The sequence below is a fragment of the Cervus elaphus genome, chromosome 28, assembly GCF_910594005.1.
Source record: "Cervus elaphus chromosome 28, mCerEla1.1, whole genome shotgun sequence".
In the NCBI taxonomy this organism is placed as follows: domain Eukaryota; kingdom Metazoa; phylum Chordata; class Mammalia; order Artiodactyla; family Cervidae; genus Cervus; species Cervus elaphus.
Genome location: NC_057842.1, coordinates 36,197,587 through 36,220,032, shown reverse-complemented (window position 1 = coordinate 36,220,032; position 22,446 = coordinate 36,197,587). Strand labels below are relative to the sequence as shown.

General features: G+C 35.7%; 1 protein-coding gene across 5 annotated transcripts; it reads right to left on the bottom strand.

Moving 5' to 3' along the window:
• Nucleotides 1-1,155: 1,155 nt before the first annotated feature.
• On the bottom strand, nucleotides 1,156-22,056 carry ZUP1 (zinc finger containing ubiquitin peptidase 1). 5 transcript variants are annotated; one of them, XM_043890293.1, is made up of 11 exons: nucleotides 21,765-22,056; nucleotides 21,232-21,303; nucleotides 19,290-19,865; nucleotides 15,955-16,065; nucleotides 14,045-14,166; nucleotides 12,010-12,178; nucleotides 8,397-8,585; nucleotides 7,942-8,107; nucleotides 4,401-4,552; nucleotides 3,116-3,336; nucleotides 1,156-1,397 (listed from the first exon to the last, which is right to left on the bottom strand). In XM_043890293.1, exons 2-11 carry the CDS (start codon nucleotides 21,278-21,280, stop codon nucleotides 1,350-1,352), a joined length of 1,803 nt encoding a protein of 600 aa, XP_043746228.1. In that variant the 5' UTR covers nucleotides 21,281-21,303; nucleotides 21,765-22,056; the 3' UTR covers nucleotides 1,156-1,349. The 5 variants fall into 5 exon arrangements, with proteins under 5 accessions (XP_043746228.1, XP_043746229.1, XP_043746232.1 ...); XM_043890294.1 differs by having other exon boundaries at nucleotides 21,817-22,055; XM_043890297.1 differs by lacking the exon at nucleotides 15,955-16,065 and having other exon boundaries at nucleotides 21,765-22,055.
• Nucleotides 22,057-22,446: the final 390 nt, after the last annotated feature.

Sequence of the window (22,446 nt, the reverse complement as noted above, 5' to 3'; positions counted from 1 at the left end):
ATGAGGAATAAGCGGGACTCAACCAGGCAGTCACAAAATCGTATTTGTATTTTAGAACAATTTGGCTTCTGTGTGGAAGATGGACTGACAGAGGATCAAGACAAACAGACCAGTTAGGATATTACACTGTCTAGGTAAGAGATAATGATGGCATGAAGCACCAGAACTGCATGGGGATATAGAGTGGAAACCTGTTTACCAGTCTGAATGACAGTATTAGAAAGGAGGTTTTCTATAATTTTCCAACTGGCAATACTATTCATTTCAGGAGTGTAACACTTAGTATTTAATACAATAGATAATATTCATAGAACTTCATTCAGGTAAGTTCTTGTTCACTTTTTAATGGGGTAGCAGCCCCTTACTGCTTCTCCTTTTTAATATCTTTTTTCATCTACCCAGATTTCTTTTTGAGAAAGTGCCTCTGACCCATGGCAGACGGTCACATACTAATTAGATGTGCCTTCTCTGGAATCTGAAATCTAAGCAGACATTCTACCTCGACTCCTAACCTGATTGCCCCTGTTATTATTAGGCCATATTCTAGCCTCAACTGTTGCCTTTGTTCTAGAATAGTTCCCTAGTTACCTGCGGATTCTGAGAACTTCTGATAATTTGAACAAATTCTTTTCTGCTTAAAACTGGTCAGAATAAGATTCTTGCTTCAACCTTAACTCGCAAATCTAACATGAAACTGAAAGATTCCTTCTTACAGGACACATTAAACATAAGACTCTCACAGTTATATAAGAGTGTAAATATTTAACAAAAGCAAATTACTCTTTTCAGAACTATGCCTATGAAGTATTAAGGTTCTTTCTATCTAGTGAGGAGGGAATTTCATTACATATATATTAATAACAGAATAAAGCAGAATGCTCTAATGGTAAGAGCTTGGAGGTGAGACAGTCTGGGTTCACATCTTGGATTAGGGCCACTTTCTTGGGCAAATTACTAATCTCGCAAGTTTCAGCTTCCTCATGGGGCTAATAACAGTATTTATCTCATAGAACTATAAAATATTTTGGAAATCAAGCTAATTAATACATGCAAAATACTGAGAATACCTAACACGAGTTAGAACTCAACAAATAGTCATATGACTATAACACAAAACTAGTTTCTAAAACATGAATAAATCAAGAAATACAAAACTCACAATGCAAGCAAGATATTTTATTGGAATAATTACTAAACAATGAAGCACTAAAGGTATAATTTAGGCATTTTAGAAATTAAAACATAAATGGAGTATTTAGAAAATCCACAGATTCATATGTTGCATTAAGGTTAATACCAGAATTTGGAAAACAAAGTAAAATTCCACAATCACTGCAATGCTGACTTCTTCAAGGGATCTTCTCAGCTGTAAAGACTTGAGAAGCTTGTCTCCTAGCCTTGAAAAGAAATTTTAAAAATGTTAAGTATGTGAGAAGTCAATTAATTAAAATATGCATTATCATCTAGTATCAAAAAAACTGAAATCTGGGATTTTTTTTCTAGATAATGAAAATCCTGTAAGGAATAGTACAACTTCAAATTTAGGAAATCATTTTAAAAGTCAAGCCATAAAAAATTAAAGAAAATTTGAGATAAAGATAAAACACAAAAAATTTTTTTAAAATATCACCTTTTTATGGAATAATGAATCAAAAGTAAAAATCTGGCTGAAACTCAGAGAGACAAGTAAAAACAGGGAAGGAGAGATAAAGATGAGACTATGAGCAGAGAAATACCACCAACGCCTCACTTTCAAGACCAGAAGGACAACAGCCAAATAAAACACTCAGCTAAATTCCATCTTTGTTATCTAACCTCATCTATGATCTCAAACGTTATCTGTATATTGGTGAAAAAGCATCTTGCTTTTTCTAACAGTTAAAATTAACTTCTAACTTTATTCAGCCAAATAAATGATAGGGTTAAAAAAAGGAATGCAATTTTTGTATTTAAGTCATTGCAAAGAAACCTCTTTGCACAAACATTTGCAAAGAAACTTATAATTAAATTGAAGAACTTCTTCAACAATCCTTGCCTTTATATCCCAAGTTGTGAGGCTACAAAGATTACTCTCTCTAAATGAAAGAGATCTCATTTCAAACAACTTTAGTCCTTTCCTCATGATCCTATTATTCTTCATAACTGCTCTTCTCTACTGCGGTGTCTCTTCTCCCTTTGAAAGTGAAAGTCGCTCGGTCGTGTCCAACTCTTTGTGACCCCACAGACTATACAGTCCATGGAATTCTCCAGGCCTGAATACTGGAGTGGGTAAGTGTTCCCTTCTCCAGTGGATCTTCCCAACCCAGAGATTGAACCTAGGTCTCCCACATTGCAGGATTCTTTACCAGCTGAGCCATAAGGGAAGCCCTTCTCTCTTTAGAGGGAAACAAATGTGGAGTACTCTAATAGGGACTTTTTCTCTTCAGGATTAGAGAATTGTGCATTTTCTAGATTTGATATGCTACCATATAGCTTCTGTTTATACAAATGGAGGGGTTCCACTTCCTAGGAATTTTTCTATAATGTACTGCTCATCACTTAAATGCAAGGGATAAAGAGACAACACTACTGGAGTTAATTTCTGGAATTGTATATATCCACTAAGTATTATGTGTATGAACAGTTCTTGAATCTAAAAGAAAAACATGTCCCTCAGAGAACTTAATTCTGTCAATAGTGTGATAATTATATCTCCAATAGTACATCCAATATATTCAAGTGCCTAACACAGAGCCTCAGGAATCTCTAGAATCACATTTAATCAACTAAGACCAATATGAGCTGGAACTCCTTGGATTAAGTTAGACTTTCTTATCATACTATTGCCATTTTCATTACTCCCCTGATAATCAAAATTAAATTATGTATTATAAAATTAAATATTTTTATGAAGTTCTGAGCAAAGTATTTGACAATATTTGGGTATCATGTGAAATTTCAAGATGTCCATTCTGGAATTAAATGACGTAGTGAACAACAACATATCTTTGCCAATCTAATGTTATAGACTGAGGTGTTAGGAGTTACAAAGGAATAACATTGATTTTTAACTTAAAAATTTTATACTCTGAAGTTCAACCTGTCCAAGCGTCACATGAAAAATTTAGATACTTACAATTTTCTCCTCTGAAGAAAGCACACCTTCTACTGCCACTATCTGGTATTGTTTATGTTTTAAATTCCCCACAAACTTCCGTAGTTGCTTGAGAGTGCTAACTTCCATGTCTTGCTTTAAGAGTTTCTGCATTTCTCGAGAAGGACATCCAGGATCAAATACCAGTAAACATAATGTTCGGTTTTTTCTCTCTTCAATTCCAACAATTGTTCGACTATGACCTATAGAAAAATAAAAAAAAGAGTACGTATATAAATGTGACAGAGATACCTATTTGAGCAGCTACATATAGGTGTAAGTTACTATACACATACACACATATATATAGACACCCTATATATACTTTTTATGTGTGTTTTGAATATAAATACAGTCAGTCCCTCTGACATATTGGTTATCTGAGTTCTTTCAGTTCTCAGACACAAAACTTTAGTTCTACTTCCTAACCTTCAGTTTTCTTTTGTTCAATTTTAGTTTTCCAAAGGCTTCATGGCAAAATATTCTACTTCTACTATGCCAAATATTTTAGTTTCCTTTCCTAATCCCATTGTCCTTTTTATTCAAGTGATCTCAGATAAAAGGATTTGAAATTTAACTGCTGGAGAACAAAAACTCATGGTTTACCAAAAGGTAAACAAAAGTTAATTTATATATAAGAAAATTTCAATGGGAAGGGCTTAATTTTTATAGCTTATATCCTAAACAATGAAATTCCTAACATTTACTTCTCCTTCTTCCTGTCAATCCAAATCATCCACTTGACATATTTCATGAAATACCCATACATCAGGCACTGTTCCAGGCAGTTAGTGAGACAAAAGCAAACGAAACAAACATGTCTGCTTTCATGGAGTTTACATTCTAATAGGAAGAAATACTCCATAAACAAGGTAAATGAATAAAGTCTATACATGTTAGCTAAAGCAAAATAATGCAGGGAAGAGGGTAAGGAAACGCCAGTGCTAGAGAGGGATAGAAAAATGAGCTAAAAAATTTTAAAGGGTGGTCAGAGAAGGCCTCATTGAAGTGAGAAAAGTCCTGAAAAAAATTAACGATGAACAATAAAGGAAGAGGTAGCCCTGAATCAGGTACCCCCAGATATCAAGGATATCACCCATTACTGCAATGTATTATGATGACGATATAGCTCTAAAAATCAGAGTAATGTCAGTATGCTTCTCTCATTATCAGAATCTTAACATACTCTAAAGCAAAAGCTAATTAGTTGTCTTATATAAATAAATCATCTTATAAGTTACACTCAGTATCTATAAATTATACTAACCCTGATGCTGAAGATAGATAGGAGGTTTAGATGTACACACTACTTTTGGACTTCCTTCTCTCTCTGAAGCATAGTAGCTCAATATCCATTCAAATAAGCGAGGGTGTGTACCCAAAGGACCAGTTGACTTGTGAAAGTCAACAATACGGCATCTATAAAAAAATTGACAAAATGGATTATTTAGAAAATATTTTTAAAACTTTTTTATCAATGGAGTTATAAAATGCAAACATTTTTAATTAATTTTATTTCATCATTATTTTTCTAAGAAGAAATAAAATTTTATTATTTATCTGAAAACTGTTATTTTAGGAGGAATTTCTTTAAATAGGTTGATAAAAAAATAAGGTTGATGACAGCTAGCAAAGTTACAAAAATTTTCTCACACAGAAAATCTCCCTTCGTAGTAAATGAGAATCATACCTGATTTTAAAGAGTCTACATATAACCTGAGACATGGGGACTTTTATTCTAAAGTCTCTAAACCTGATGATTAATTAAAAGTTGATTTTTGATTCCTCAGCAGCCATAAGGAGCTATCAAAAATATCCTAAATATTTTTCCTGTCAGTTCTCTCAAATTTCAATAATAGACAAGAAAAGAATACCTGTAAAGGTCACAGAAAACCTGTGTGTACCCCCATCTATACATCTATCTATCTACTATTTGGCAACAGATCATGCTGGTACTGTCTCCTCAAGAGGAAGTCAACCACGAATAAATCAAATTATTTTAACCAGGAGTATTATTTACACTTTTCAACAACTATTTTAAAAAGACTGAGTGTAAAGGAAAGGAAAAACAATTAAAAGCTTTATTTTCACTTTAAAGTATAGCACAGATATCCTGTTCTTGTCTTGCTTGGCCATAAAGTTTCCAAATACACCCACATTGTACTAGTTGCTATCTTCAGCATCAGCAAGTTTAAGGTTGATAACTTTCAGCTGATTACTCCTGAGTTTTAAATATTGAAATGAATTTCTGGAGAAGCTATCAAAAAGTAAGAACAGAGATCTTGGGTTAGCAGTTGACTACAGGTTTAGATTTAGAATTAGAATAGTATTCTATGGATAAATTCATAGACAGCAAAAGGAAGACATTTAAATAACTAGTAAACAAATTGAGGGTATAGTAATAAAAAGGCTTTACAAAGAACTAATTTATTTCAGGTACCAAGAAAACAGCTTGATATATCAGGTACTTTAAACAAAAACTTCCCTTTCCTTAAAAATTACTTAAAAGCTCAAAACATGATATAGTATAAATAATCTGAAGGTGTGAACAGACTGTCAAAAAGGAAAAGAAGAAAAATTTAAAGGGCATCAAAACAGTCCTTTGAATTTAATAATTCAAGAAAGTTATTATACACACATTCATTTTTCTATTTAAAATTTAAGAAGTATTTTTATTTCTGAATATAACTCATATATAGAAATGATATAAAACACTGGCAAAATGACTTGGAAACAAACATAAAAGGAAATATACAGTCATGAAGCTTAAGGCAAACTTTCTATTAAAGATGATCATAAACATTTATCTCTGATGCCTCTTGAAAGCCCAAGAACATAATACTGAAGGAGAAAATGATTTCAACACCTATGGAGAAAAAGAATAGGGACCGACAAGAAACAGGCACACATTTCTGGAAAATGGATAGCAGGAGAGAGGAAACATAAAAGCGAATACAAATAAATAGAGACAACTTTCTTAAAACCCAAAAGAGGACAGAAGTTTAATGAATACCAGGTATTGGGTAGGGTAGTACTGAGGCTGAAAACAGAGATTAATTGGAAGGTTGAATAAATAGAGCAAATCAATAATCAACTCCTCACCTCTACTGATGGAGGAACTACAGGCAAGAATGGACTCTGAGAAAAGACCTCTCTCTTATACTAATAGTTGACAGTCTCCAACCACACAGCAATCTTCCACCACAGAAACGAAGTTTTCTCAACTACAAGCTCTATGAAACCCTACAGGACTGCCAATCAGCTTTTTTAGTGCTGCATTCTTCACTTTAGGAAAAACAGTAAGGACTTTTAAAAGTTAGAAGAAAGTCTTCTAAACGAACACACTAAAATAAATAGACATGAAACTAATTTAACATGGAGGAAACAAAAATGCAAAGAATAGAAAAATTTTACAACCATAAAAGGCTGTGAGGCTATGAAATTACTCCTTAAAATTGAAAAACATTATTGTTAAAATAAAAATTTCAATAAAGTAGTGAGGAGATAAAGTTGAGAATCCAGATAGTAAAACAAAAAGCAAAGATCAAAAAGTGATACACGACCAGTGAACTCAAAAAGTCAAAAAAGTTCAGAGGCCAACAAACAGGAGTGCAAGAAAGCAAAATAAAGAAAATGGAGAGATCATACTCATCAAACAACAGTGAACCCTTAAGCCCTTACTACATGCCAGTCACAGTCTTAAGCACTATATTATCACTACAACTCTGTGAAGCAGTCACTATTTACATGTTCTTTTTTCAATGGTGAAACTAGGGTACGAACAAGTCAAGTCATAGAGCTAGTAAGCAGAGAGCTAGAATCAGCTGTAGGCAACTTCACTTCAAAACGTCTAAGCTCTTATCCACTATGTGCCTAGTCCCTCAGTCATACCCAACTCTTTGCGACCCCATGGACTGAAGCCCACCAGGCTCCTCTGTCCACGGGATTCTCCACGTACGTCTTGCCTTCTCATTAAGTAATACTGATTGTGAGAAGCCAGTAGAGGAACGACAAAATCTGATTCATAAATGATTTTGAGTTAAGAATAATACAGCAACACAAACTATCACTCAGTAATAAGACTAGGCATCCTTTCTTAGGAAGCTAATAAAAGAAGTGTTCAAGTAAAAGAGAATAATCCAAAAACGAGAAAGACATGGAATCCAGGAAAAACTCCAGGATCCAATTCAACAGAGTGAAGAAATACAACACGATTAGAGTTATGGAAAGGATCTAGAAGCAAACAATCCAGACTACAGAAGAGGACAATGGGCTTCAGGAAAAATATCTCCAGGAATCAGGAGTACCTCAGATTACGTAAGTGGAGTTATCTGTAAAAACGTGAGCATGATGCAGTCAAACAGTAAAAGGGAAAAGGAAAGGCGATTCTTAGGGAAAGCTTTAAAAAGCTTTTCAGGAAAGACATAAAATCATCAGTGAATAATACTTACATAGTTGACTCTACCTTAATAAAAACTGAGATTTAACCGTATTATAGAAAGTGAGGAGAAACAGGTGGGAGATATAAGGAGAATGCAACAGACAATGCCTAAAGCTGACAAACCAAGAAAAAGCCATGAAAGCATCTTATTTAAAAACAATGAAAGTGACAGCGTCTCTAAGAAATAAGACTTGAGAATACAGAAGAGCAAGAAACAGGGTATGTGTGGCTGGTTTTCATTGTAAGACTTTCATTTTATTAATGCCACTTAAATCTTATTTTTAAACCATCCCTTTGATAAAAAACACAAAGAACAAAAACTTCCTAGATATGACAATAACATTAACTTGGCTTTTTAGGTACATACTTTATCCTCAGGGAGGTGAGAAGGGTATATATTTCACATGCTCCAATCCAGGCCTTTGTTCCCTGTAACCTGTTATTAAGCTGAGAGGCACCCTGGGGATCAAAACCTTCCTTCCAAGCATCTTCAATCATAGACTGAATTTTTGGAATGCAAGGAACTGACATATCTAAAATTATACAAAGCAAACATGTAATATGACAATTACTAAAGTACTGAATAATATTTAGCAGTACATCACATATTCTACAAGAAGCTATCATTTTTAAGACAACTATTTCTGACATCTACTATATCATTTTCTCTTTCTATAACCAGAATGAAGATTTTTAATGTAAATATCCACTAAAATACATTTTTATTAAAGCTATTAATTTTAATATGCATACTACATATTAATTATTCCACATCATGTGTATTTTAATAAATGGTAAATTCAGAGTCTGTATTTCACATACCTTTCAAGCTATCACCATAAGCATCATTTTGCAATAATGATGAAAGCAGCATTTGGAAATTTCTGTAACCACAACCCCAACCTTTATCACCAAAAGATGAATGAAAGTGATCCACTCCTGCAGAAAGCCACACACGCCTCACATCTGTGGCAGCATTCTGATAATACCTGTAAAGTGCTTCCATAACTCCTAAAGTGGAAAAGAGATTTAGAAGGCTTAGAAGGGTATCACCTTTCATGGATGTCTCATACATTTCCAGTATCAACCTCTTTCTCAAGAGCATATGTAAATCCTGCCAATTCCATCTTCTACCTTTTTACTGACATAGTCTTAGTTATTGTCCTGCTTGTTTTACACAATGCAAGGTTCCTAACACTAGCATATTACTTATTATGCTGAATTGAAATTGTTTGCCTTTTTCATTTCTGCATCTGCAGGGCCTAGCACATGAAAGTACACTGCTTAACTGTTTATAATAGCCAGGACATGGAAGCAACCTAGATGCCCATCAGCAGACGAATGGATAAGGAAGTTGTGGTACATATACACCATGGAATATTACTCAGCAATTAAAAAGAATTCATTTGAATCAGTTCTAATGAGATGAATGAAACTGGAGCCCATCATACAGAGTGAAGTAAGCCAGAAAGATAAAGACCAATACAGTATACTAACACATATATATGGAATTTAGAAAGATGGTAATGATAACCCTATATGCAAAACAGAAAAAGAGACACAGGTGTACAGAACAGACTTTCAGACTCTGTGGGAGAAGGCAAGGGTGGGATGTCTCGAGAGAACAGCATCGAAACGTATATTATCTAGGGTGAAACAGATCACCAGCCCAGGTTGGATGCATGAGACAAGTGCTCGGAGCTGGTGCACTGGGAAGACCCAGAGGGATCGGGTAGAGAGGGAGGTGGGAGGGGGGATCGGGATGGGGAATACATGTAAATCCATGGCTGATTCATGTCAATGTATGACAAAAACCACTACAATATTGTAAAGTAATTAGCCTCCAACTAATAAAAATAAATGGGGAAAAAAAAAAAGTACACTGCTGAATGAATGTCCTTATCTCTTCATTTTATTATACATTCTGCTGGACATCATTCTCTCTGCTCAGTTCTAATCAATTTGCTCCCAATTTAAAAACTTCATTATGGTTTATCACAGTGAGTTGATTTTTATGTGATATAATTACTTCCAATTGGCATAAAAAAATACCAAGATCTACATGAAGGAATTGTTTTTATGTATATATATATATATAATTTTTTTAACTTTTTATTTTATATTGAGTATAGTTGATTAACATTAACAATGTGATAATTTCAGGTATACTGCAAAGTGATTCAGTCATACATAATTCTGTTCTTTTTCAAATTCTTTTTCCCATTACGACTATAATATTGAACAGAGTTCCCTGTGCTATACAGTAGGTCCTTGCTGGTTATCAATTTTAAGGTTATAAATATTTAAAGACAATATAAAGGGATATGTTTATGATATCAAAGATGAAGGAATTTCTTAAATAAGACACTTAAGACACAAGTAAAGGGAAAGATTGAGAAACCTGATTACATTCAAATTTATAATTCTGCCTAATTAAAGACACCATATACAAAATGTGGGCTTCCCTGATAGCTCAGTTGGTAAAGAATCTGCCTGCAGTGCAGGAGACCCCAGTTCAATTCCTGGGTCGGGAAGATCCCCTGGAGAAGGGACAGGCTACCACTGCAGTGTTTTTGGGCTTCCCTTGTGGCTCAGCGGGTAAAGAATCTGCCTGCAATGCGGGAGACCTGGGTTCAAGGCAAATTATAGATTTGAAGAAGAAAACTGCTCCTCATATAATCAACGAAGAATTAATATCTTGAATACTTAATGGACTTTCAAAAATCACTAAGAAAAAGACAAACAACCCAACAGAGACGAGAAAACGGACTAGGTTATTTACAGAAGAAACGAGCTCAGGAGTCATCAGAGAAATACAATTAAGAGATGTAGCTCACCATTAAATAGCAAAAACTTAAAAGAGTCACAATATAAAGTGTGAGTCAAAACACACTGACCTAATGTAGGTTACAAATGCTCTAGAAAACAACTTCATAATACTCTTAACAAAATTAATTATGCAAATGCTCTTTAACCTAGTATTTCTAGTCTGGATGTTAAAGAAACTTTTGAGGAGGAAACCTGTGCATAATTTTTAAGAATAAAACACTGGAAACAACGTAAGTCACAAAAGCAAATTCTATTCAGCAAAGTGAAAGCAGCACAGTTCTAAGAATCAACATATTTAAGCAAATCCAATCAGAGCATACACATTGTACACCAACTTACACATTGTTTAAAATATTAAAAGATTATATATTATTATGGAAACTTACATACAAGATAAAATTACTAAAACATATATGAGACTGATAAATTCGGGATGATGATTCCCTTTGTGGAGGAGGAGAAATTAGAAATCAAAGAGGGGTACACAAGGGGTTTAAAATACATAAGTTTCATAAAGACTGGGTGGCAGGAACAAAGCTGTTTCCATATAATCTTTTTTAACTATATTAACAGATATTGTTTTTAAAAATGTGGACAATATTAGGAAAAAATACATTCTTTGGAACAAGGCAGATGTGATTGTGAATACCAACTGGGCCAATAACTAGCTACGCAACCTCACCTTGTGCTAATTTGCTTCAGTCACGTCTGACTCTTTGCAACCTTCTGGACTGTAGCCTTCCAGGCTCCTGTTCATGGGATTTACCAGGCAAGAATACTGGAGCGGGTTGGTTGCCATGCCCTTCTCCAGGGGATCTTCCCAACCCAGGGATTGAAACTGTCTCTCTTATGTCTCCTGCATTGGAAGGCAGGTTCTTTACCACTAGCGCCACCTGGGAAGCCCAACCTTACCTTACGAAAGTAATTTAACCTCTCTAAGTCACAATTTCCTCATCTAGAAAAATCTAATACACAAGATTTTTCTTTTGAGAGTTACATGATACAATATATATAAAGGTCTTAGTGTCTAAAACTATACTGAACAATATGGCAGAAACTATTTGCATATGGTTATCTGAACACCTGAAATGTGGCTTGTCCAAACTCAGATAGTCTGCAAACTAAAATACACACTGGATTTTAAAGAATGTACAAAGATTGCAAAATACTGCACTGATAATTTTTAATACTGATTACACATTGAAATATATTTTGGACATACTGGAAAAATATTAAAATTAATTTCATCTAGCCTTTTTTAATTTTTCTAATGTGACTATTGGAAATTTAAAATTATTTATGTGGTTCACTTACATTCTACTAGACAGCAATTGTCTGGAAAATAGTAAGCTCTCAATAAAAACTATTCTCAAAGGTCCATTTTCAAATGTCAAGTAAATTGATACAAGATAAAAGTGAATCATTTACTATAAAAATAAAAGTTCAGGAGTTTTAAAACAACACACCAAAAAATTCTTTGAATATATGGTCTCACCTAAAACTATATAAACTGTGGGTTGTGAAAATCAAGCACAATTCAAATAATCCTATTACTTCAGTGATGTATGCAGTATTAAAACCATGATTTGGATGTTTAAATACTCACCAGACGTTTTTGTTTTTCCATCATCAACACCAATAGCTAGTGATTCCATCATATCAGCTTTTCTTCTATGAAATTCAGATGGATGCATTCTTCCCCTATTTACTTCTATCTCCATATTTCGTAGCTGCTGTTGTTTGTACCCTCCAGAATTATCTAAACCATATTGTCTCTATTGAACATAAAAACAAATGACTTAATTTTTATGTCCCTTTACATCAATGAGGTGAGAAATTTATCACTATTTTATGTATCTGGAAATATATTTTGAAACATTCTGGTTTCTAGACTTCTATATGAGCCAACTTACAGATTTTTATGAAAAATGATAACACAACAAAAAAATCCCTGAGTTAGTAACAGGATTTTGTAGAGAGCCTTTCTCTACAAACAACCATCATGGCAAGAGACTTGCTTTCCTTGAAGTAGGGAAAGTAGAGAATCCAATCTTCCTACTAATGGTAATGTGACAAGCAGATGAGTTCTGACCATACTGCTGATTTTTTTCAAGACAACCTGTCAAGGAACCTGTACTTGTTACTTGGTTCCTAGGCTAGCCTAAAAAGGCCTACGTAATCCACAATTCACTCAGGTATTCATTCTATGCAGTAAATGAACTATGTTTTTTCACACTGACAGAAAATCTAAAATAGTATGTTAAAACAGCTCCTACAAAAATATTTCTGAGATCTAAACAACTAACCTGCAAAGTTACATAATAAACTTATACTCCCTTAAACACTGAAAACTTTTTGTATTGATAATATAAGGTAGAGAAGATACAGGAAAAGTCAACTTTTTTTTCCTCTGAATCTTGATGGGAAAATAATTATGCAAATAGATGAGCCACAGGTGAGAAAAATAGCTTAAATTAAATATTCTAAAGAAAGAATAGCCATGTGCAAGAAATGAGAGGAAAAAAAGTTAAAGGTCAAACAAGTTCAGGAAGAGTATGATATGTACACTGCATATTAGTACATTAAAGGCTTTAAGAAGACATCAGGTACACAAACCTGTTTAATTGAACATTTTCAAACCTATTCATTCATAAATAAACCCTTTTTATTCACCCATTATCCTATAAGCACATACAAAAAGAACATTTAAAATCTATAAGCATTATTAGCAAATGACTACATAGTCTACAGCAAGTTAAGACTGAAAAGAGTAGAAAAAGCTGATAAAATATAAAAGCTACCAGTTTAGTTCAGTAGATACTACCATTCACCTAAGATTGGCTCAAACTTCATAAAAAAGCATTTTCCATTAAAAATGGTTCTTTCTAAATTCCTGAACTGCAGTCACTAAAAGAATTTAAGGCTCAAGAGACGTTAATTCTAAGTTTATGTTTTAAGTATTTATACAAACATTTACAATTCTGAGTCTCAATTTCTTAGTTTTCTCCATTAACATAGGTTTAAAAGTACGCTTCACCATTTAATACTGCCCAATCCTGAACCAGTTAAGCTACATAAGCACTCTGTTTCCATTTCTTCATCTGCCGTTCAAAAAAAAAATCTACAATAACTTCATGGAGTATGGAAGACTGTAAGATACTTTACATCAGGGTCCCCAACCCCAGGGCCACAGACCGGTACCAGTTCATGACCTGTTAGGAACCAGGCCGCATAGCCGGAGATTAACAGGAGGTGAGTGAGCAAAGTTTTACCTGTATTTACAGCCGCTCCCCATCACTTCCATCACTGTCTGAAACTTTTGTCAGATCATCAGCAGCATAATAAATAAAATGCACTTGAATCAACCTGAAACCATTCCCCCTGCCACTCCAGGTCCATGAAAAAACTGTCTTGGTCCCTGGTGCCAAAAAAGTTGGGGACTGCCACTTTAAAAGAAGTGTTTACCCCAGTATGTAAATGCATACTTATGAATGGTGGTTGTTATGAACTATAAAAAATATATGTAAAAAAATTTTGTATTAAATAAAGACAAAAATAATAGGCTGAAGTCTTAACAGCATGTCTGAAAAACAAGAACTCTAACTAAACCAAAATAATATGATTATTATTAATCTTTGTACCTGCAGCTTCTGAAATTCTTCCATTTCTTGTCTTGATTCTTCAGATCTCCTCTTTCGGTCTTCTTCTTGTTGAAGCTGTTGAGCCAACTCTAGATCTCTAGAACACTGCACTCTATTCACACCTATTATATATTTTTAATGTTTAGAATAAAAGACTGCAATCAAGGCTCACTTATATGTTAGTACACATTTTTTAAATGGAGTAAAGGCTATTATTTTGCCATTTATTCATGACTATGATGTCACAGAAACACTGAGTATAAATCCAGCAGAACTTAAGCTGCCTCTATAAGGGTACAACCTCCACTTAAATCACTAATATTCACTGAATGTTTAGGCTGTGACAAACACTTCTCATTAATTATCATCAATTATCTCATTTGGATCTTCATAACAGTTAGGAAGTATTATTATCTATTGAAGAAACCAAAACTTAAGAGAAATTAAGTAGCACCCTGGAGTGGTGCCCCTCATAAATACATATAAGGCAGATTGGTTTTTAAGAGAAATACTTGGTGGGGGCGGGGGGCGGTATGTGGAAATAATTAAGAGAATAAAAAAACAAGTGAGCAAAGTACAGATATTAGATCATAACCTAATGTCTGACCTCAAGCAAATAGTATAACTTGCCCATTTTTCTCTCTATCCAGTGTCCTACACATCCATTATTCAGTGCCCTCTGGCTAGCATCTCCTTGACCTCCCAATTTGTTGGTTTAATTATGTATCTGAATATTCTTTCTTTCCCTTCAAATCTCTCAGCCTCTGATACCTCTTCCTAACTGGTCCCCACCTCTACTGGTGGAGATATGCAATCCAATACTGATTTTTAGCATACTTATGAGGCTGTCTACAGTGATTTGCTCAGATTCACCTCAGACTCCAGCCTATGGAGTACACACAGCCCATGTGTAAGCCTATGGAGGTTACAGAGTAACTCATGTATCCAAGCAAAGCTTGGGTCTCCCTGGGGGCTCAGTGGTGACTCAGCAGCAGCAGCATACAAAGCTTATCATAAACAAAGAATTATCAGAAACTCAACTTCAGAGTTATTCTTCCACAGTAATTAGTAAAGAACCAACACAGTGAAGAACTGTTCCATCTTTACTCCAGCAATTCTCATCTTGGTATTAGGCTGAGTGGTCGGTATAATGCTATCCATGGACATCACTAACTGGTACTAGGATCGTTGATAATGAATACTACAAACCTCTGCATTGACAGGAGATATCTATGTACCTTAAGAAACTGATATCCAGTAGAACACAATTGGTTTCTCTTTTGGTCTACTTTATATTTTGTTTCAATGGAATTGTGAAACTCATATAGGATCTTTCCACTTCTAAGGCACCATCATGATTACTTAATCAATGTCACTAGCAAAAAAGATAGGGGAACAGAAGAAAATTTTAGAATCTCTTATAAAACTAGTCAGTGGTAATAAAGAAGCTAGAAGAGTAGTTGAAAATGTACTTGAAAAACTTTGAAGTCACATACTTCACATTCTTTTTAAAATTACATGTGCCATATGGCAGCTTCTGAGTTCATGAACAATTTTTACTAATAAGATGTTAAATTCAATTAATTCCAGCTGCTAAAACAATGGCCTCAAATTTCAAATCAAAAAGATTTTAAAAATGGTACAATGTGTCATTATCTTCTGATGTTCTGGGTCAAAACCTTGGATGTACACCCCTAATTCAATTGTTGGTCACACCAGTTAATCCTTTACAATCTTTTCTGTGAAAAATTTTTGACAAGTTGAAGCTGTATTAAAATTTTTTAAGGGACAGATTTATTTTTAACCAATGTGTTTTCTTCCCCTCTATAACACTAATCTAAAAAGTAGATAATGTCCTAGGAAGTAGAAATTAAATCATAACATCCTTATCTTTAAACATATAGTCGTACCTTGTCCAAAGCTGCTTTCTTCCAAATGCAAGTCAACGTGTTCCTGCAGAATATGGTAGTTTGTACAAATAAGCCCACACATAGGGCAGTCATAGAGTAGTTGATTACAGTCTGTATCAGAGATATAATTTAGTTGATTTTATTTTTAAAATCTTTAGATTTTTCATATCAAGTCAAAGACTGTCTACTACTCACTAACTTTATTAAGTAAAAGCGCTTTGTAGTTAGATTCAAAGCAATTTTCTACTTCTAGATGAAAGACTGAGCATAAGCACAAACCTCTTATCACTACAGTGAAAGAAAACATTAACAATAAATATTCAGCTCTGTAGTCAAAATAAGAGAAGTAGAAAGGGAAATCACATGGTAAGTAGTGGTCAGTCTAGAAATGGATTTTGTAGGCTGGATTCTCAGTACCCTCCAAACTAAGTGGTGATATGCAGAATTCAAGCATTCAGCATAAAGCTGGACACTGGGATCAAATGCCCTAGTTGGGAGCATAAGATCAAAGAGCTGCATCCATTAACCAGCATTGCAGACAGACAGGTACAACTTGCCCAAGAAATGGTACCTCTATAAGACCAAGACCTAGCTGATACTGGGTATGGAAGATGTTATTAGAAAATTACAAATTAAAATAAAACAACACTACATACATATTAGAATAACCAAAATCTGGATAGTCAAAATCTGTGTGATCAAAACTCTGGTTTTTCCTAGTTATGTGTGGATGTGAGAGTTGGACCATAAAGAAGGCTGAGTGCTGAAGAATAGATGCTTTTGAACTATGGTGGTGGAGAAGACTTCTGATGGTCCCTTGGACAGCAAGGAGATCAAACCAGTTTATCCTAAAGGAAATCAACCCTGAACATATTGGAAGGACTGATGCTGAAGCTGAAGCTCCAATACTTTGGCCATTGGCCACCTGATATGAAGAGCCATTCTTTGGAAAAGACCTTGATGCTGGAAAAGACTGAGGACAAGAGGAGGAGTGGGTGACAGAGAATGAGATGGTTGGATGGCATCACTGACTCAATGGACAGGAGTTTGAGCAAACTCAGGGATATATCAAAGGACAGGGAAGCCTTGTGTGCCACAGTTCATGGGGGTCACGAAGAGTTGGATGTGACTTAGTGACTGAACAACAACAACAAAATCACTGACAACAGCAAATGCTGGCAAGGACACGAGCAACAGGAATTCTCATTCACTGCTGGTGGGAATGCAGAATGGTCCAATCACTTTGAAAAAGTCTGGCAATTTCCTATAAAACCAAACACACTATTATTACATGATCCAAAATCACAAATTCCCTTGTGTTCACCAAAATGAATTGAAAACTACTGTCCACACAAAAGCCAGTACAGTTTATAGCAGCTTTATTCATAATTGCCAAAACTTGGAAGCAAACAAAGGGACCTTCAGTAGGTGAACAGAAAAACTGTGGAACATCCAAAAGATGATTATTCAATGTAAAAAAAAAAAAAAGCTATTAAGCCATAAAAAGACGGAGGAATCTTAAATGCACATTGCTAAGTGAAATAAACCAATATGAAAAAGCTACATGGCATATGATTCCAATTATATGACACTCTGGAAAAGGCAAGAATATGGAGACAATAAAAAGATCAATTGTAGCCAGTGGCCACAGGGAGGGAAGGATGAACAGGTGGAGCACAGGGGATTTTCAGTGCAGTGAAGCTATTCTGTATGATACTAAATACTAAATGGTGGGTTGATGTCATTATACATTTGTCAAAACCTGTGTACATCACCAAGAGTGAACCCTAATATAAACATGGACTTTGGGTGATATTGCCATCAATGTAGATTCACTGACTTTGACAAATGTATCACTTGGTATGGGCTGGTTGTTGAATGCCAGAGGAGTTTATGAGGATACAGGGACGGGGGTACTTGGGTACTCTCTGTACTTTCTATTCAATTTTACTGTAAACCCGAAACTTCCTTAAAAAATAGCATTTATTAAAATTCAAAACACAAATATATGCCCTCTCCTTAACCTTTCATAAAAATTATTCAAATGAATCAGACTTAAATGTAAAATTCAAAACTTCTAGAAGATAACATGGGAAAGGTGACCTTGGGTTTGGCAGAGTTTTGATACAACACCAAAAGCACCACCCATGAAAAAAGAAATCAAATAAGGCAAACTTCATTAAAAGTAAAAACTTCTGATCTGTGAAAGACACTGTTAAGAGAATGAAAAGACAAGTCTCAGACTGGGAGAAAATATCTGTGAAATATTTGCAAAAAAAATTTGCAAAATCCAATAAAGGACGTGCATCCACAATATATAAATTATTCCTAAAAATCAACAGTATCAAAGAGACACATGATTCTAAATGTGTATGCACCAACAACAGAGCCTCATACATGAAACAAGTCTGATAGAGCCTAAAGGAAAAACAGACAAATATACTGGGATATATAGATATACAGAGATCATGATTGGGAACTTTAACCTCCATCCAAAAACTGGTAGAACAGCTAGACAGGAAATCAATAAGTACATGGAAGATCTGAACACAATCAAACAACACACTGTAACTGACAAATATAGAACACTTGATCCAACAACAGCAGAATATACATTTTTTTTTCCTCAAATGTCTATGGAACATGTGAACATGTGCTAAGACAGACCACATCCCATATCTTAGGCCATAAAACAAATTTCAACAACTTCAACAAATTCAAAAGAACTTAAATCATAAAGTTTGCTCTCTAATCAAAAAAGAATCATAGTAGAACTCAGTAACAGAAAATCAGAATCCCAGACGATCCAGATGCCACTGGCCTGGTGGTAAATAAAAGAATACCCTCTGGAAACTGGTCTTCCCTGTGGCTTCAATGGTAAAGAATCTGCCTGCAACGCAAGAGACCAAGGTTCCATCCCTGGGTTGGAAATATCCCCTGGAGAAGGAAATGGTAACCCACTCCAGTATTCTTGCCTAGAGAATTTCATGGACAGAAGAACCTTGTAGGTTACAGTCCATGAGATCACAAAGAGTCACACAGGACTGAGCAACTAACACTTTCATTTTCACTTTCTTCCTCTGGAAACTAGACTGTGAGTCTACTTCTCCTCAGAAAGTTTCTACAGCTACTTTCGAAGTAGATGAAACATGTATTGTTTGCATCAAAACTCTTTGCCATTATAGTAGTTTCATATTATAGTAATGGCAAATGAGCAATGCTATAAACTGAAATTAAAAACACATTTGTAGTAATCTTATTTACAAACCAACTTTTGGGATACTACACATTAAATTGAGACTAATGCTACTTATTATATAAAATGAATACTTTACCTTCTAATGGAGTGTCTAAAAGATCAGCATGCTTTGTTTTCACATGAGTTTCCATATCTTGACTATTATCTTCTATTTTTCCACAGAATGGACATTCAGGAGGACTGTACATTGTTTCATAAATTGATTCTTTAAGTTCGGTTCGGTCAGGCTGTTTTTCCATACTTTTCAGGAATTTTCTAGATTCAGTTAAGTTCTCCGAATAAAAGTCTTTATGTTTTAAAGTACCATCCTTTGGCAGGCTTTGAGCTGAAGTCTTCGGCTGATTAGATGCACAAGCTGAATGAATACCTGAATTAATGTCTGCTCTACACTGTAGGCTGCTGTCCTTCCTGTTATCAGAAGTTCCATACTGTACTGTATTGATCCTCTCAAAGTTTCTTTCTAGTTCATTTTGCTCAAAATGAGCAGTTTCAATATGAAAACACATTTCATCATAATTCACACCTGACAACTTGCAAAATGGACATATAACTTCATTTTCCATGTGAACAATTAGGAGGTGAGCCTTCATGTCTGGTTCTGAGGTTACTGTTTCACCACAAATATCACAAGATAGCATGGTAGAGCAGGTAACTAGAAAAGAATACAATGTTTATTTATGTTAGAATACATGTTATTTATGTTAGAAAGTAAGAGCTGAAAAACAAGAAAATACATTTTATAAAAGGATTTGGAACAACTATATTTGTTATTTATAACTAGATTATTTAGATGAAGAAATTTTCAATGTCCTTGCTGCTGCTGCTGAGTCACTTCAGTCGTGTCCGATTCTGCGCAACCCCACAGACGGCAGCCTACCAGCTCCTCCATCCCTGGGATTCTCCAGGCAAGAACACTGGAGTGGGTTGCCATTTCCTTCTCCAATGCATGAAAGTGAAAAGTGAAAGTGAAGTCGCTCAGTCCTGTCCGACTCTTAGCGACCCCATGGACTGCAGCCTACCAGGCTCCTCCATCTTCAGTGTCCTTACTGTTCCTCAAATATACGAATTTATTTATAAATCTCAACCAAATCTTCACTACTGTATTTCAAGTTTATAGTTTGGATAAAACAAAGGCAAAGCGAAAGTGAAGATGCTCAGTCGTGTCTGACTCTTGTGGACTGTAGTCCATCAGGCTCTTCTATCCATGGGATTTTCCAAGCAAAAATACTGGAGTGAGTTGTTATTTCCTTCTCCAGAGGATCTTCCTGACCCAGGGATGGAGCCCTGGGTCAGACTCTTTACTGTCTGAGCCGTCAAGGAATCCCTAAACAAAGGCAATGATACTGCATATTAAAATAAACAATTTTTCAAAAATTTCAAAGTGTGTCTGGACTGAGGTGAAGAAAAAATAACATATATAAACTCGCCCAGGTAAAATAAGCCAAGTAAGAGAAAACAAAGAGAAGAAACCTTATCAACCAATATATCTAAATACAAAAACTTTTTAAAGTTATTAATAATGAGCTGCACAAATAAACAAATTTCATAATAGCAGTTAACAGTTAAAGAGTTTTACATGTCAAACTAATTTAAGCACCATTACTATCATTCTGGGATTCACTGATGGCTCAGCGGTAAAGAATTCACCAGCAATGCAGGAGACGCAGGTTGGATCCCTGGGTCGGGAAGATCCCGTAGAGGAGGGCACAGCAACCCACTCCAGTGTTCCTGCCATGAAAATCCCATGTACAGAGGAGCCTGTCAGGCTATAGTCCATGTGGTTGTAAGCACTGAATTGACTGGGCACACATGATCATTCTAAATGAAGGAAACTGGCTCAAAGTCACCAGCACCAAAAAATGGTGAGCCAAAAATGCTAACCCAGTCAGGCTCCAGAGCTGCACTCTCCAACCAAAATATAAAAGCACAGTGAGCAGAGTTAAAAAGAGCACTGATTCCAGAGTCAAGAGAAGTGGGTTATAATCTCAGGTTTCATAATTTTAGATGAGACACCTCACCTATCTGAGGTCCGGCCTTCAAAATGTGTTGTACTGAATCAGCAGTCATTTCTGGGTTTTACAAAGTTCTGGCTATGACACAAAAGTGATTTTGCTAAGACGTTTTTTAAAAGCAAGCACAGTCACAACCTTTCTACTATCTAGACTATCTTTCAGCTAGAAACTGTTTTAAAACAAACAGAAAGTGAAAATAAGGAAACTATCCCCACCATTTAAATAAACTTAGTTTTGTAAGATCGCCCAACTTCCTCTTTTCCCCCCACCCCCTTTTTCCTCAGACAAGTGAAAAGTCTCTGATTTTGATGTAAATTCTCCCAAACCACCAGTGCAAAGAACAGGACACCCAGAGAAGTTTCTTCTTTTCCCGGGCCGCGATACAGCTAGACCCAGAAGAGTGGGCCTGAGCTCCCCAACACTTAGATCAGAGCAAGTGGATGATAGATGTGTGGAGGTCGGCGAGAGGTGCCGGAGCCTGCCTAAAGGTCCATGGCAACGTCCCAAGGCCAGGACATGAAACCAGTCCCGATACTAACTGGGTCAAAGCGTTGGGCCTAGGGATTCGGGGCTGGGATGGTCAGTTCCTACCGGCCTGGCGAGCCGGCCGCTGTCACACAGCCCTATGCTTGGCTTCCTCTTCGGATGCCGCAGCAGATGCCGTCTGGCTCGCGGGCAAAGGAGTGCTGCGCGCTGTCGATTACCTTTCCAGGCCTGAAAAACTGAGGTAGGCCCTTCTTTTTACCCAGAGACTCACGGTTAACCGAGAAGAGAACCAGCGACTCTGAAAAGCCTCAGCCTCCAGACGCAAATTCAAAAAAGCTTTTCCTCTTTTCCCCGGAAGAGAAGGAATCCCAGCATGAACCTCTGCACGCTAATCTGGGTCGTAGTGCATTCTGGGAGTCGTAGTCGTTTTCCCGTCAAGATTCCAACGCCTAATTTAAGAGGAGACACTAGACTCAGAGGTCTTTATGAATGAATTCCCAGGTTGGGTCCTAAGGCATTACACGAATCCACAATACCCACTATCTAAGGCCTGACTGAGTAGCACTCTATTACATCATCAATCAAGGGCTTATAATGTTACAGCGTGCCAAACTCCTAACTATGGAAGGTGACAAAGACCTGTTTTTGCCTCAAGGTTACAAGATAACGCTATTTTGACCCCTGACTTAAAAAATATGAAACAGCTCTTGGTACTTAAAAAATACAATATCAGAA